The sequence below is a fragment of the Geotrypetes seraphini genome, chromosome 3 (assembly GCF_902459505.1).
Source record: "Geotrypetes seraphini chromosome 3, aGeoSer1.1, whole genome shotgun sequence".
Classification (NCBI taxonomy): Eukaryota; Metazoa; Chordata; class Amphibia; order Gymnophiona; family Dermophiidae; genus Geotrypetes; species Geotrypetes seraphini.
In genome coordinates, this window is record NC_047086.1 from 253,669,345 (window position 1) to 253,685,296 (window position 15,952).

A 15,952-nucleotide genomic window follows, 5' to 3' on the forward strand; every position below is an offset into this window, starting at 1 on the left:
ACGTTCCGTTGGTGATGTCATGGGTTATGGAAAAAGGTTTAATATGAACAGTAAGGGCAAGAAAATTGCCAATTATACTAACTCATACATTTCTTAGTGTAAGTTTTCTAGACTGAAGCTCCAAGACAAGAGTACAATTTAGCTAAAATTAAGCTTGTTAGAGTCACAAGAAAAGTGTTAAATGCTGTAGAGAAATCAAGTGTTTTGAACATCTAACACAAATTACTATAACCTAACATGTTTCAAAAGACAATCAAACTGGTTTCTGTAGGCATATCATCACATTTTTGCAGTGACATACAAGAGCACATTGCCCTTTTGCCGTGAGCTGACAGTGATTATTTTAGAGAAGGAAAATGAAACAAGGAAAAAGTGAAATTAGTACTGTAGTTGCTGAAAGGAAAGTGGTAAAATTGTACAAAAAAATATAAAAAAATATTACTTTGTTCCCATTTCTACTGGCAGCTAAGCCCAAGGTAAAAGGCCAGAATGATCAAAGACAATCAAACAAAGAGTGTGCAGAATGCCAGCCAACAAATATATACACAAGTCACATTAGGTTAACTGTGGTCACGACCTTCATGTTAGTCTAGTAACTCAAGACTTTACATTCTTCTATCTTTCTTTGTTTTTAAACATGTAATGGTTAATAAACAGACACAGTCCATAGTTAGTAGGTTGGTATTATAACATTTATTAAAATAATGCTATGGGTTAATAGAAACAGCAAAGAACCAAAGAATTAAAATGCAAGCCATGTAACAACCCAACTAAAACCCAAATATGTCTAATGAAGTCATTCAGTAGCTAACTAAAAAGCCCAAGACAGACATCACTCCCAATATAATAAAGTACTGCAAAACAATTGGCAATTCTCAATTATCAAAAATTGTGGGTTTTGCATTTTTGTATCCTCTTTCAATCAGGAAAAAAATTCCTTTGAATGTTATATAACATACATATAAAACAAGATAGAAAAATACATTATAAACTTGTAACAATGGCTGTAAATACATTATCTTACATGTTCTCATAGGCAATAGGTTGGTTATGGTACATACATAGCATGAAACTACTAAGATTATAAAGAATAGACAAATGCATGTCAGCTGTACGGCTACATACAAGCAACACTCCCATCTACCCCTCTTTAAAAAAAAAAACAAATCATAATACTGTTAGGAAAAGTCTTAAAACTACATATTGTAATAAAGAAAAAACTCAAAAAATGATAATACTGAGAACCAAGGCATTCAGAGATTTCAAAAGTCATGCTTTAAATTGACCCAATTTTTTTTATAATAAAACTTTTCATTTTGTTCAATAACATTACTTTAACATCTCACACATTGATTTCTTATATTTACTTAAACCTTCCTCCCCCAAAAAAGACCTTTGATACAAGTCTAACATTTCCAGGTTTATCATAGCTGAGATGAAACTGGATCAAATACTGGTATTTTAGTATACCTTTCCTCAAATATTTGAGTGTTGCTAGTTTATTCACTCAAATAAAAGGTTTAACCCCCCTTCCCCCCCCAAAAAAAATGGCACAGCACAAAAGTATACATGAAAGCAACTGTATGTTTTACAGGAAGACAAGGCTGGTGGTTCGATAAACAAAAGCTAGCTGAATATAAAAAGATGAATGTCAGTTGCATAGTAAATAAATTGATAATTGTTTCAAAGTGAGACAAGATGGAAGATGATGCCCTTTGACAGCAAATGAAACGTAAGTCATCTAAGCTTACTGATGATCTACAAAATGGAAGTTTTGAAATTTGTAAGAGGAAAAAGTTGACAACAATGAGAAAGAACTGCCACCTGATCTTTGCCAAAATACAGACTGAGTGGCTATAAGAGCTACATACTTGATCAGTGTTAAAAGAAAACTCTATGAAAAGTGTGTGCATATTTTAGCCATTTTATCTGTCTGATTTCTTGGACAATTTAAAGTGTTTCTTAAAAGATTTAAGCAGCAAATATAAGCCTCTGCCTTTTTTTGGCAAACAGGCAGTAAGTTGTTCAGATTCTCTATGTGAAAACTGGTAAACAGTATTTCCTGAACATTGTATGACACTAGGATTAGGTGTCCATCAGAACTGGGGGATCCTTCTTGGAAATATTGTGACTAATGACAAATGATTTAGTAAGAAAATGTTTGTTAGAATATTAGAAATACTGCATTTCCATATACATTATTTGAACCCAACAAAAATACTTTCTTGGTCAGCTAAATTAAGTAAAGCCACAATGTTGTGAAAATGTCATTTGATATTCCAGTGTTCAATGATACCTGGTCAGCCCCTCAGAACCCTTTGGTTTTTATGAAGCTTTAATTAAGGCTGGTAAATCTGTTAGCCATGGTTTAAAATCAAAGGGGTATAAAACTGACCCAAGGGCTAGTATTCGATATAAAAGTCAATTAAAAATTTCACAGTATAAGATTTGGCAAACTTGCATTTGAGTTATATGGCAAAGATCAGGTTACTGGGTCAACTCGTCTATCTTCCCTCACAGCTTCTCTTCACACACTGTATTAGGTGACTGAGTGGCATATAATAACTTGCTATTTGAAGAAAGAACAGCTTCAGAAGAGACAATTGACAAAATGATCATGAAGAAAATAAGGCACTTTCTTTTCTTTAGACTTATTCCAATACTTAAAAAATAAAAAAAGACAAAAAAGGCTCTTTTGGTCTTTTGATTCTTGACAACCACCAGAAAAAAATCACTTAATGAAATAAAGGGTTTCTTTGTTCTTTTCTTGTATAACACTTGAAAGTATAAAATGCTACATTTCCAAAAATATATTTTTCTGCACCAGCACCCTTGTATTGTAAAAGTATCTACTTTTTTGTTTATTTTGTTTCAATGCACTACACTTTTATCTACAATTTCATTACAATTATACAGCAAATAGGCAAGCATGGCTTTTACATCCTTAATGTAATTTTTCTGTACAGGGAGATTTTATAAAAGTATTTGAACAGTTTGCCCAGTAATGAGACACATAATGCATGTACCTTGTTCTCAGATAATTGCTAAGGAGACTTGACAAATTGATTAAGGTATCTCAGATTTATATGCATTCTTTTAAAATAGTGTTTCAATTTCTTCTTTACATGAAGTTATAAAAAGAATTTCCAAAACACTCTTCACACAAGATTTTGAAAGATAAAATTTGGCTATGTAAGTAGTAGGCTGTTTCTTCGACCCTTTCAGAGGCATTGTAGTGATTTTAAAAAGTAGTCAAATTTGCGGGTTTTTTTCAGAATCCCTTCACTCTGACATCTCTGACCTAAGGTTCATGCATGATGCATCTTCACAACAGTACATTCAGAGAGAGCTTTTGACTTCACTATGAGAAGAAACAGGTTTCCTAGAAGTCTCTCACAGTAACTGCCTCTGTCATCAGGCAGGTAAGGGGCTGTCTCCTCCCCATCTCTCAGGTGAGGGCTTCTTACCATTCGTTTCATGTGGGATTGACCAGTGCTGAGGGATGAATTGGACCTTATTGCTTTACTACTATTCAGTGCAGATTCTAGAACCACTTTCACCCAACCAGAGAAAAAAGCTGAGTCGGAGGACAACTTGTTTCTTTGTTGTTTTGATTATTATTATTTTTTTGTTAGATGGTAAGACGAACGGACAAATGCCTCAGCTCGCTGCACTGAAGACAGGCAAGCAAAGGCGATTACCAGTTAACTGATCAGCAGGCAGGCATGGTCAGGTCATCATTGGGTGAAGAGTTCAGAGGTCAGAAGGTCATATGTTAGTTGCCGGTGGCGGCTGGGTGGTTAGAAACAAAAGAAAGAAACAAAAAAAAAAGAAAGAAAAGATAGAGGAGATTAGTTTCAGCTAGTGACAGCTTAATGACAACATGAACAAAAAAAATCATAATAAAAAAAAAGCATGTTTTATTCTGACATACTGACACCATCTACAGAATGCAATAAAATCATGACAATCTTGCATCATGATTTGAATATGTGAAGGAGAGCCCGCTCCCACAAAACTGGTTAACAAGAAAAATAGAAAAATATACAACTAACAACTAATGGTTAGTAGCAGTCGATGGAAGAAACTGGAAAAGAAAAAACAATGAATAGGTATTGGAATTCAGCATAAAATTACGCAACAGTCAGTGCACAGGATCAGTATCTGACTGCTATTAAGCATTAGTATTCCTCCAAGTGCAAGCATTAAAGCAACTATTAATGATGGATGTGATTATTAATAACTGGTTATTAAAAGAAATGAATTTAAAGAATTTTGAACTTTTGAAAATGGTTTAACATAGAACTGTGGCCCAAGCAAGGTTCTTTTGTTCAATAAAATTTTTATTGCTTTTCAATTATTCTATTTACAGACATGGAATTTCAAGGCCTCATGATACAGAACACTAAACTGTGGTCTAGTAGAATAGGCATCATCATGGGAACCAAGATAAAAGCCAAGCCACTTTAGCTTGCAGTTTCCATTTGAAAATACTATTTTACACATATAGGACAATTATAAAATGCAATTGCATGTAAACACTGTAAAAGTCCTGACACTTTAAATTCTATATGTAAAAGCTTGAAGTACATCCAAAAAATAGAGGAAGTTTCTGATGCTAATAAGGCATTTTTAACTACAAACAATTTGTTTGTTCAATTTCAAAGCTAATATTCTGCAAATTCAATAAAATCTGACATTTCATATACATTCCTGCTTTATATTTTTATATTTTATAGAAGCCACCTGTAAATACTATTTCCTTTTAAAAAATAAAAATAAAGATTACAGTAAAACAAAAATTCTCAAGTGGAACGTTATCATTCCCAATGTTCTTGAGTAGTTTGTTCTCTATTCTTTCACATTCTCCTTTCATCAAACTTGGTCCACTTAACAGTAGTATTTAACTTTTTTTTTAAGACTCATTCAACAGCTTAACTATAACTACTAAATTCTGAGGTTTTATATAGTTTTTTTTGTACTGTTGCCATTGTGACTATGGCAGAGGAAATGAGAGCAAGAAAAGTAGATTCAGTGCAAATCAGATTTGTGCCATTTCTTTGAATGAATTCTAGTAGGTGTAATGTCAATAGATAGCATCATCTGTATAAGCAACATATCATGGCCTGATCATCTTCACACATTAAAAAGTGTGTGTGCACAGACGGGGGTAAAAACATGAAGAATTTATATGCCTATTTGGAATTAACCCAAGACTTTCCAAAATGGAAAAAAGAAAAACTCAGTTACATTTGAAAAATAATTTAAAATCATTCTTGATCTGGACTTTGTTGTACTGAAAGGCAAACAATTATGCTAGATTTTTTTAAATAGTAAACACACCCTAAGTAAAAAGTCACAGCCATGATAAATATTTGGTGTGTTAAGACAGCTATCTTTTTAGATAACAGTACACCTATTTTTATATCCTCTGCCAAGTCTCTGGCCTTCTACAGCACACACAGGTTTATTAACTGTTTAACATCATTTACAGTTGATTACAATTCAGTCAGTCTGTTATAAGAGTCAATTCAGTTTTGTATAATACAGCTGGGTCTTATTCTTAGTACTGTGGAATATTGTACTTGTCAACCCTTTACCCCTTTTAATACTTATTATAAAAGGTAGTACTGTATTTATATTTCTGGGAATTTAATTTTGCTTGCTTTACAAGCTTGTTTACAATCTCTAAAACTACATAAAGAATATAAAACATAAAATGTGAACACAGCAGTACAGTAAAATAATTTAAAAGAACCAGTTTAAAACTTTCCCTTAGACCTTAATAAGAAAATCTATAGTTGAGAGATGTATAAAACATAAGTATAAATATTCCACAATGAAAAACTTACATTTTGGATTACTGACATTGTGTTTGATAGTATTCCATGCTTTCTAAAAAACAGTAAAACAAGAAAAAAAACAACCACTCCCAACAATCTGTGTACACATATATATTCATTGGGGGGGGGGGGGGCTAAATGTTTGTATCTCTTATTTTGATTTGCAAGAGAACATAAGATTGCTGACTGAACAGAATAATTTAGTCCTTTCTGACAACTATGCCCCAAATTACTGCCCTACAAGGTCAATTTTCAGAGGTCTCAGGAGTTAAATTTCTAATCTGGCCCCTTTGAAAATTAAATAGGACTGAGTAGCTAAATTTAGGGAACTGTTTCAGCCTATGATGATTTCAGTATTAATCACCTAACTTGATGCCTAATTTACTTAAGACTTTTCTCTCATTCTGCCTTAGAGGGGGAGGGAGGGTGGACCATAACAAATCACACCCTTGGTTTTCTAAATCTAAGCAAATAAATTGAAGGACTAAATTTAGATAGTATTTTCAGGCAAATTCTTCAGCTTTTACATTAAGCTGTAAATTCAACTAAATTTAGGGCCAATAAAACTTAAAATCCTAAATGATGACATGAGCAGTTTTGTTTTGTTTTTTTTTAACTTGACTCCTATGAATAAAATGGCTCACCTTCAGTGTTTTATTAAACAAAAAGCATTGCTAGAGACTTTCTACTCTAACTGGCATATTTGTCAAAAATAACATTTCTATCTGACTCTCTGATATCAAGCTGAATAATCTAGTAAACAAATTTTATTCCCTTGTAGTTAAAAAGTGGCTTGGGGGTTTAAAACTTGCATGAGAAAGGGAGTTTTCCTCTTTTTTGCTTATTTACTACAGTACTGTTCAGAGAATGTGGCGTGAAGGCACTATCGGGGGCTATATTCACCAGGAACAATTTAAATTTCCACAGTACTACAAAATTTTTGTATTGCATTTGACCAAGTCACTTAAATAATTTATTGAAAACCATCAGCTTTCTGTAGAAATGTTAGAATATAAGAACATAAGAATAGCCTTACTGGGTCAGACCAATGGTCCATCAAGCCCAGTAGCCCGTTCTCACGGTGGCCAATTGTGGAGTGCTAATGTTGGAATCCTTTTCAAACTTAAGGGAGCAAATGATTTATTGCTCTTATATAACAAAATAACCTTAGAAAGCACCCATTTGTCTTCAAAATTATCATTTCATTTAGGTCAGTGGTTCCCAACCCTGTCCTGGAGGACCACCAGCCAGTCGGGTTTTTGGGATAACCCTAATGAATATGCATGAGAGAGATTTGCATATAATGGAGATGAAAGGCATGCAAATCTCCTCCATGCATATTCATTGGGGCCATCCTGAAAACCTGACTGGCTGGTGGTCCTCCAGGATAGGGTTGGGAACCACTGATTTAGGGTTTAATGCAGGAATATACAAGAAAACTAAATATAAAAAAGCAAGAGAATATTACTTCAGAATGAAAACAGAAAGTTTTATTAATCAAATAAAGAGTAATTGTTTGCACTGGATTAAACCAGATTAGTTTCTATAGGTGTAGTTTCATGAGAACATGAAAAATGTATGGCCGATTATAATCATAAACACAATATATCCTCCAGCATTAAACGCTGAGTATAATTACCATATTAAGTTCAACCTAAATCTAGACCTCCAGAGTATACCCAGAAGGACAAGAGTAGCCATGAGAGCCCTGAAGCAGCAATTATAAGATTGTGAAATGATGGCCACTGTTGTCAACAGCAAGCTTTACGTTGGTGGAAAGCACTGATTTTCTGGCCAAGGCAAGCTTCAGTCGGATTAAGAACATCGTCTCTTCCATTTCACTGATCTGCAAGACATTGTTCAGATGCTTCTCTTATGCATTTCTTATTATTATAGTTTTGTGTTTTAAAGGCTATGTGACAGTGATATACTAAAGTTAGGTTATAAGGAGGTCTTTTTGGCCAGTGATAGAAGTTTGTAGGGGAGCTAGTGTATACAGCTCTTCCCTTCATAGCCACAGAAGCATTCTCTTTGTAACTTCTGGGGCCTTTTTTCCTCCTTGTAAGTGAGATTTAGGTAGAACTTAATGTCATTTATATTCAGTGTTTAATGCCAGAGGATATATAGGGCTCCTTTTACTAAGGTGCACTAGCGGTTTTAGCGCGCGCTAGACGCCAACGCCTCCATAGAGCTTGCGTTAGTATTTTTCATTTAGTGCGTGGTTTGCATGCGCTAATCTTTAGCGCACGCTAAAAACGCTAGCACACCTTAGTAAAATGAGCCCATAGTGTTTACGATTTGATTACTCTAGTTCCTCCATGTTTTTGGATGGCCGATTCTAATGGCATTTTTGGGACATAGTTGCAACATTTTTACTTTCATACAGAACCAAATTAACAAGGAATTTAAATAAATGCTCCTGTTTGTTCTTTTAAGTGAATTAAATTGCAAAGAGGTGCTGCGGCCTCGAAAAAGGCGAACAGAATGCTGGGCATTATCAAAAAGGGTATCACTACCAGAAGCAAGGAAGTTATCCTCCCACTGTATAGGGCGATGGTGAGACCGCATCTGGAGTATTGCGTTCAATACTGGTCGCCGTATCTTAAGAAAGATATGGTGGTACTTGAGAGGGTCCAGAGAAGAGCAAGAAAAATGATAAAGGGCATGGAGAACCTTTCGTATGCTGAGAGATTAGAGAAGCTGGGGCTCTTCTCCCTAGAAAAGCGGAGACTTAGAGGGGTTATGATAGAAACTTACAAGATTATGAAGGGTATAGAGAAAGTAGAGAGGGACAGATTCTTCAGACTGGCCGGGGAAACAAAAACTAGAGGGCATTCGGAAAAGTTGAAGGGAGACAGATTCAGAACAAATGTCAGGAAGTTCTTCTTCACTCAGAGGGTGGTGGACATCTGGAATGCGCTTCCAGAGGAAGTGGTAGAACAAAGGGGGATTGTGGGATTCAAAATGGGACTGGACAGGTTCCTGAAGGAAAAGGGGATTGAGGGGTACAAATAGAGGGGTACTATGCAATATGGAATGCCTTAGAGTAATAGATGACTTACAGGTCATTTGACCTGGGGGGCCCGCCGCGGGAGTGGACTGCTGGGCATGATGGACCTGTGGTTTGACCCAGTAGAGGCGATGCTTATGTCCTTATGTTAACAAAATGTTAAGTTAAAATAAATCATGTGTCTGCAAGTTCCGACAGATATATTAAAATTTTAAGTGTTATAATAGTTTAAAAAATAAAAGCAGAAAAAGGCAATCTTTAAAATATATATTCTATGAAAAAAAATCAAAAATATGCAATCTCACCTTAGAAAGACTGACCCAATATCAGTAAACCAAAAATATCATTGTGTAATAAGCTCAAGTAGATTGTTCAAAGGTCCAAGAGAACATATAGGTGGCACACAACAGTTGATAGCCAGGAGAAAAATGAAGACTTTTTTTCCTAGTAGATGGTTAGTCAGAGATGCTGCAACTGGCATCATCTCATGCACATAATTTCAAAAGGCATTCTGCCCTTGAACATCATTCTTTAGCAGCTAAGAGAACTCAAAGAACATATTTGGCTGATATAATCTAATACTAAAAATAAAAACTTTGATATTTGCCAACTGAAACAAATTATAATAAACTTGATTTAAACATTGCAGTCTCCTTACTGCAGAATTCTACATCTTTTAAAAGTGCATATTTAAAAAATAATTATTCTAGTGGCTCCAACAGTTACATTGAACAGAGGAAACCAAATCTTCAATTTTCTCCAGAATCAAGCATGAGTCCTTTATTCCTTTACTAATCTCTCAGTACACATCCATCCATTTCACTTTGCAACACCAAACTGGCATTTTTTCCAGTTAATTAAAACAGTACATTCTAGAAAATCATAGTGGAAAACAACTGCTCAGACTCATCTTCATTAAGAAAAACATTTAACATCTGGATAAAATGGGACACAAACTAACTACATATAGTTTACATAGTTTACATCATGTATTATAATGTAGATTAATTCAAAATATGTCCAGTGAAATTTCTCAATAGAAATGGTTTAAAATTCAAAGGAAATAAAATGTAAAAATAAAACATTAATAAACACCCTCCAAAATGTGGAGTGGAAAAAGGTAAAAAAAAAAAAAAATTAAGCTACACAACTCTGGTGTTGCAAAGGTTATTACAGTTGATTTCTTAAAATGAGAACTTCAGAACTAAACTAACCTCGGTCTGCGGTCACAATCCTTTGGTAAGGATGGACACGCATATCGTGCCTTCGAACTTTAGTAGCCACCGCACCTAGTTAAATTGCAATTTCCAAAATAAAGTTAGAAAGCTCATTCACAAGCACAAAACAACATTAACAGCAGGTTTATCAAAACTGGATTTAACATGATTACTCACTACAAAATATATTTCAAACAAAGCAACAAGTTAAGGCACAGTAGTTTCAATTCTTAGTATAAGGAGTATACCTCTGCAGAATAATATTGCATTCATTTCATGCCTTCTGACCTTAACCTGTTTGACCCATTCTATAAAGATCACAAAATAGAGTATCTGATAAAATTTGTTAGACTTAAGCAAAGTTAAGCTTTACTAGCCACATATTCATTGAGTGCTTTGCTTACTACAGCACTAGTTTAAATAATGCCTTTATTTGTTGTTTTAATACTGACAAATCATGACTATTAAGACCGCTTCCACTTTCTATGTCTTAGAAAGCATTTTTTTTCAAGCTTACAGACTGTGGTTTTAAGTTGTATGTCAAAGATTATGAACTGCAATGAATTAGGTGATTAGTAAAGCAAATTGTAGAAAAACACTTAGCAGTCAGTATACTACTACACACCCAACTTCTACTCTGTCATAATACAGGCTAAATCCAGTCTTTAATTGAATTAGTCTTGTTTTATGTCTATGTGCAAAATAAAAAGTGCAAGTAAGTCACTGACTGCTAGGCTAAGCTGGTTTATTTTTCTATGCATTTGAAACTAAGCATTTATTAAAATTCATATTTGATGAGGGTTCAGTTAAGACCGTTCTTGTATTCTTAGCCTTTCGTTGGGAAAGCCATACCTAGAGATAAAAGGAAGGGAATTAAAAATTAATAAACAAAGAAAAGTTGAACAACTCAAGTACTAAGTGACCTCATTACTTTATAAAATATGTTTAATTTCTTAGAGGGAGCAACATATAGGGAGAAACAAAACAAAAATAAATAAGTGACAGTGTCTAGTTCCCCCCCCCCCCAACAAATTGATTCTATTAAAAATGACCTGACCCTTACTGGATCAAACCATTTTCAAAAGGGTTGATGCCAGGGTCATGCCCCCTTCCCCAAAACAAAGTTGGATTAGATTTATATTTTCTAAAATTATCTAATTTCCAGATTGGCAGAATAAACCAGCAAATAGATATTTTTAGATGAATTAGTAGTGCTAAAAGCTACTAAAAATTGGTAGCTGTCAAAAGTAAAATACAAGATTAGCAAGCATTTTCTTGATTATACCTACTATTTATTTGGCCAACATAAATAGCTATCTAATTAAATTGTTTGGCTTACTTTTTAAGTTGCTACTTATTTTTCAGAATAAGCAACCAAGCTACTAAACTGTAGCAAATGTTCTCCATGAACAGTAGGATATAAGTTTGGGGCTCTAGCACAGAAATGATCTGGAAGATCTAGAGAGGCATTACTGTATATGATCATGACCTCCTGTCTCACGTCAGTAATTAAATAGCCAAGATTAGTAATTAAATAGCCAAGTTTAGGAAAGAACCAATATAGGAAAGTAGCAGGGTATGTGAGGACGTGTATTCTGGTGTCCACAGAGAACACCTCTTTTAGGTGTCAATTTGATTTTTTTCCAAGGACAGGCAGGACAGCAAGACTTCACAGCGGTGTCAGGTCAAAAGCGCGCCAGGACAAAGGTGCGCCCAGACAATTGAGCGCAGTGCGGAGGCGCGCGCTGCTCAAAATTAATGTTTTTAGGGCTCCGACGGGGGAGCGTGGGGGGGGGGAACCCCCCCACTTTACTTAATAGACATCGCGCCATGTTGTGGGGGGTTGTAATCCCCCACATTTTACTGAAAAATTCACTTTTTCCCTGTTTTTAGGGAAAAAGTTAAGTTTACAGTAAAATGTGGAGGGTTACAACCCCCCAAACCCCCCATAACACCGGCGTAGTGTCTATTAAGTAAAGTGGGGGGGTTCCCCAACAAAACCCCCCGTCGGAGCCCCTAAAAACAGTAATTTTGAGCGGTGCGCGCCTTTGTCTTTCACGCCATTCTCTATGAACCCTTCACAGCTGGGACTCACTAGCGCTGTTTCAATGCAAAAAAGGGAGAAAAGAACGAAAAAGTACTGCCAACAAGAGGATACCAACACATTTTTTGGGGGTGGCTAAAAGCCTGTTCTAATTTTACACTTACAAAAAAAACAACAACCCAGTAAATCAACCTGGAAAGTAGATTGGATGGGGGTAGGGGGACAGTAGATTCTAAACTGTAAACTAATCTACTGTCAATCTGAGTCCCTTTCATAAATTGCTATGTGAAAGTATGAACTCTGAAACTATGAATGGCCAACCTTAATTAAGCTACGGATTCAACTATTTTATTTATTTAGTTTTATATCTCGTCCTCCCCAACTAGCTCAGAAAGGATAACAAGGTTGACATACATATAAAGCAGAGTTGTCAAAGCCCCTCCCTCCTCGAGGGCTGCAATCCAGTCGGGTTTTCAGGATTTCCCCAATCAATATGCATGAGATCTATTTGCATGCACTGCTTTCATCTCATGCATATTCATTGGGGAAATCCTGAAAACCTGACTGGATTGCGGCCCTCGAGGAGGGACTTTGACACCCCTGATATAAAGCATAGACAAATTATGAATTTACATTTGTACAGTAATGTTAGATATAGTCAAGTTTAGCATATAGTTTGGTCTTTAAGTTAACATACGGTTATTTCCATCTTCAGTTAACCAGAATGAATCTAGTTCAGCATACATTAGAATACATATGTTTTGAAGGGAGTGACTGGATTTATGGGAAGAGAAGATTTTTTTGCTTTCCTGAAGTTCAGAAGCCCTTTATGGCTCTAACATTTTGAGTTTTCATATGACCCACTAATTCATAAGAAGCTGCAGTCCATCTGTTGAAAGAGATGGGGCTGATTTTTACAGTGACTGACAATTTTTCTAAGATATATTTCTTCTATATAATTTTTTCTCACTGTAAACCAGGGATTTCAAAGTCCCTCCTTGAGGGCTGCAATCCAGTCGGATTTTCAGGATTTCCCCAATGAATATGCATGAGATGAAAGCAGTGCATGCAAATAGATCTCATGCATATTGATTGGGGAAATCCTGAAAACCCGACTGGATTGCAGCCCTCAAGGAGGGCTTTGAGACCCCTGCTTTAAACCCTCTTTGCAAAACTCTCTTGAAAACCGAAGAACCATGTGACTACAATTGGCATATATATATTTTTTGTAAATCTTTATTAATTTTCAGAACTTATACAAAGTGCAAACAAATATACAGTCAGATAAAACATATAACTGCACTTATATTCGAACAAATATTAAACAAAGTACATTACTCTCCCCCCCTCTCTGGATGTGTGTAGGAAATAAAGATTAACCAATTAATCAGTCTTGTTTAACAAATGCCTTTAATGGACCCCATATTTCTTTAAACTTTTTATTATTTCCCAATTGTTCTGCATTCATTCTTTCATACCTGTAATACAAACAGAGTGTTTCCCACCAAAGAGAAAAATATAGTCTATCCCAGTTCTTCCAGTTTCTGGTTATCAATTGCATGGCCACCTCAGTCATAATCAGAAGAAGTCTACTTTTATGAGCGTCTATTGGACTCTTAGATTTCAACAATGTCCCAAATAGGACCATGTCATAGGATAATGGCATAGAGACACCAAGAACCATATTGATTTCCATAAATTGAGTATCAAGGGACAATAAAACAAATGATCCAAAGTCCCTATTTCAAGATGACAGTGCCAGCATCTATTAGACTTTGAATTATCTAACTTTTGTAAACTAACTGGGGTCCTAAAATTCTATATAATAATAAAAAAACATACAAGCTTGTCTCATAGATGCTGACCCTATACATCTCATTCTTCAAGTCCAAATCTGTGGCCAATGCATAGCACAAATACGCTGCTTTGTTTCTATGCTCCAAATGTCTTTTAAGCTCGTTTTAGGTTTTTCACCAAATATTCAGATATTAATTTGTACCACTTAGCGGCCCGATGCCCTTGAAAATCTGTCTGGAAACATAGACCTGGCAAGCAGTACTGATTTTTTAAGTTGCGCCAGTCAGGGAACCCTTTCTGAATGGCCTGTTTCAATTGCAGAGAAAACCAAAAAAACTCTGTGGAGTGACGATGTTCCTCAATGGACTTTATTTGAAAGTCCATTTAGGAACATCGTCACTCCAGAGTTTTTTTGGTTTTCTCTGGATTTTCTTCTTTGTGGATATTTTGGGGGTCAATTCCTTTTGTTTTTTGCTTGCTGTTTCAACTGCAACCATTTATATCCTTGAGACTTTGATATGCCAAATGATTGTTGCAATTGTAATAAATTAACCATTTTCCCATTTAAAAATACAGTGGTGCCTCGCATAACGGACGCCTCGCACAGCGAACGCTGCGTATAACGAACTTTTTGTCTTGCTCCCTATAACGAACTTCGTTTCACACAACGAAGTCGCCCGAGGGGCCCGGGGGGGGGGGGGGGGCGGAACTACTCTCGCCGCTTCCTAATGTGAGCCGGGAACAGCAGCACCCTCCTGTCTGAATGCAGTGTTCCATCATCTCCCTCCACCTTACCTTAGATGCCGAGTTTTCCGGCTTTCTTTTTCGGCCAGCCACACACTTTCAAAGAGCAGCACATGCGCGCATGCTCTGTTGTTCAATCTTCTCCTCTGACGCAACCGGAAACCGGAAGTTGCAGGAGAGGAGAACATTGATCAACTCCAGCAGCTGCGCGTGCACAGCTTTTTGAAAGCGTGCGGCTGGGTGAAAAAGAAAGCTGGCAAACTCTGCATATAAGGTGAGGTGGAGGGAGGGAAATGTAGGGCTGCAGAACGAATTATTTTGTTTTACATGTATTCTTATGGGAAAACAGGGCTGCAGAACGAATTATTTTGTTTTACATGTATTCTTATGGGAAAACGCGTTTCACACAACGAACTTTTCGCATAACAAACTTGCTCCTGGAACGAATTAAGTTCGTTGTGTGAGGCACCACTGTACATCTTCTAGAAGAGTACGTATGCCTGCCTGCAACCAATGTTTCCAGAGGATTTTAGACTCACCGATTTGTATCTTGGAGTTTAACCATAGGGATTGACATGTAGATTGTTGTATTGGAATAGGAGTTAAGGTATTTATAAATTTTAATGTAGTCCAGGTGGAATGAAGAATCATACTGTCTTTGTATATTCTAGGAAGCTTGATAATCAGAATATAGCTAAGATGTAATGGGGCCAAAAGATGACTTTCTAGTATCAGCCAATCTGGCAGATTCTCCATGAGTTCAGGAAGGATCTAATACATACCCTGATGCAAGATAATACCTGTAAAAATTTGGAAAATTTACTCCTTCTGCCGATTTGAGATTTTTGCAGAGATACTAACGCTATTCTAGACGTTTTACCAAGCCAAAGGAATTTTATAAGAATCCCATTTAGTTTTTTAAATAAAAAGAACTCTGAAAATAAACTGGAAACAAACTATAGGCGAGATCATCATTTTGATGGTTTGTACACACCACCAAGAAACATGTAATGGATTCCAATGCTCACACATTTCTTTGACTTTCAATAATAAGGATTTTTCATTTACTGTCATTGTGTCTTCCAGAGTTTTTTGAATCATTATACCCAAATATTTTATTCCCTCTTCCTTCCAAAGGAATGGGAATGGGTCAAATAAACCTTTTACACAATGTATATTCAATAGAAGAACCTCCGATTTACTCCAATTTATCTTACATTCAGAAAATTTTCCAAAACGATCAATCAATTACAGTAAATGAGGGATGGTTGATTCAGGATTTTTCAAATGAAGCAAA

General features: G+C 35.8%; 1 protein-coding gene across 4 annotated transcripts in view; it reads right to left on the reverse strand.

Annotated features, from left to right (window-relative positions):
• Positions 1-674: 674 nt before the first annotated feature.
• The window catches only part of QKI (QKI, KH domain containing RNA binding), a 547,679-nt gene continuing 532,401 nt past the window's right edge, over positions 675-15,952 (reverse strand). For 2 of the 4 annotated variants that reach the window (XM_033937413.1, XM_033937412.1), the window contains exons 7-8: positions 10,068-10,142; positions 675-3,792 (exon numbers count right to left, since the gene is read on the reverse strand). In XM_033937413.1, the coding sequence (XP_033793304.1) occupies positions 3,776-3,792; positions 10,068-10,142 (92 nt within the window). In that variant the 3' untranslated portion in view covers positions 675-3,775. The other 2 variants (XM_033937415.1, XM_033937414.1) reach the window with 1 other exon arrangement.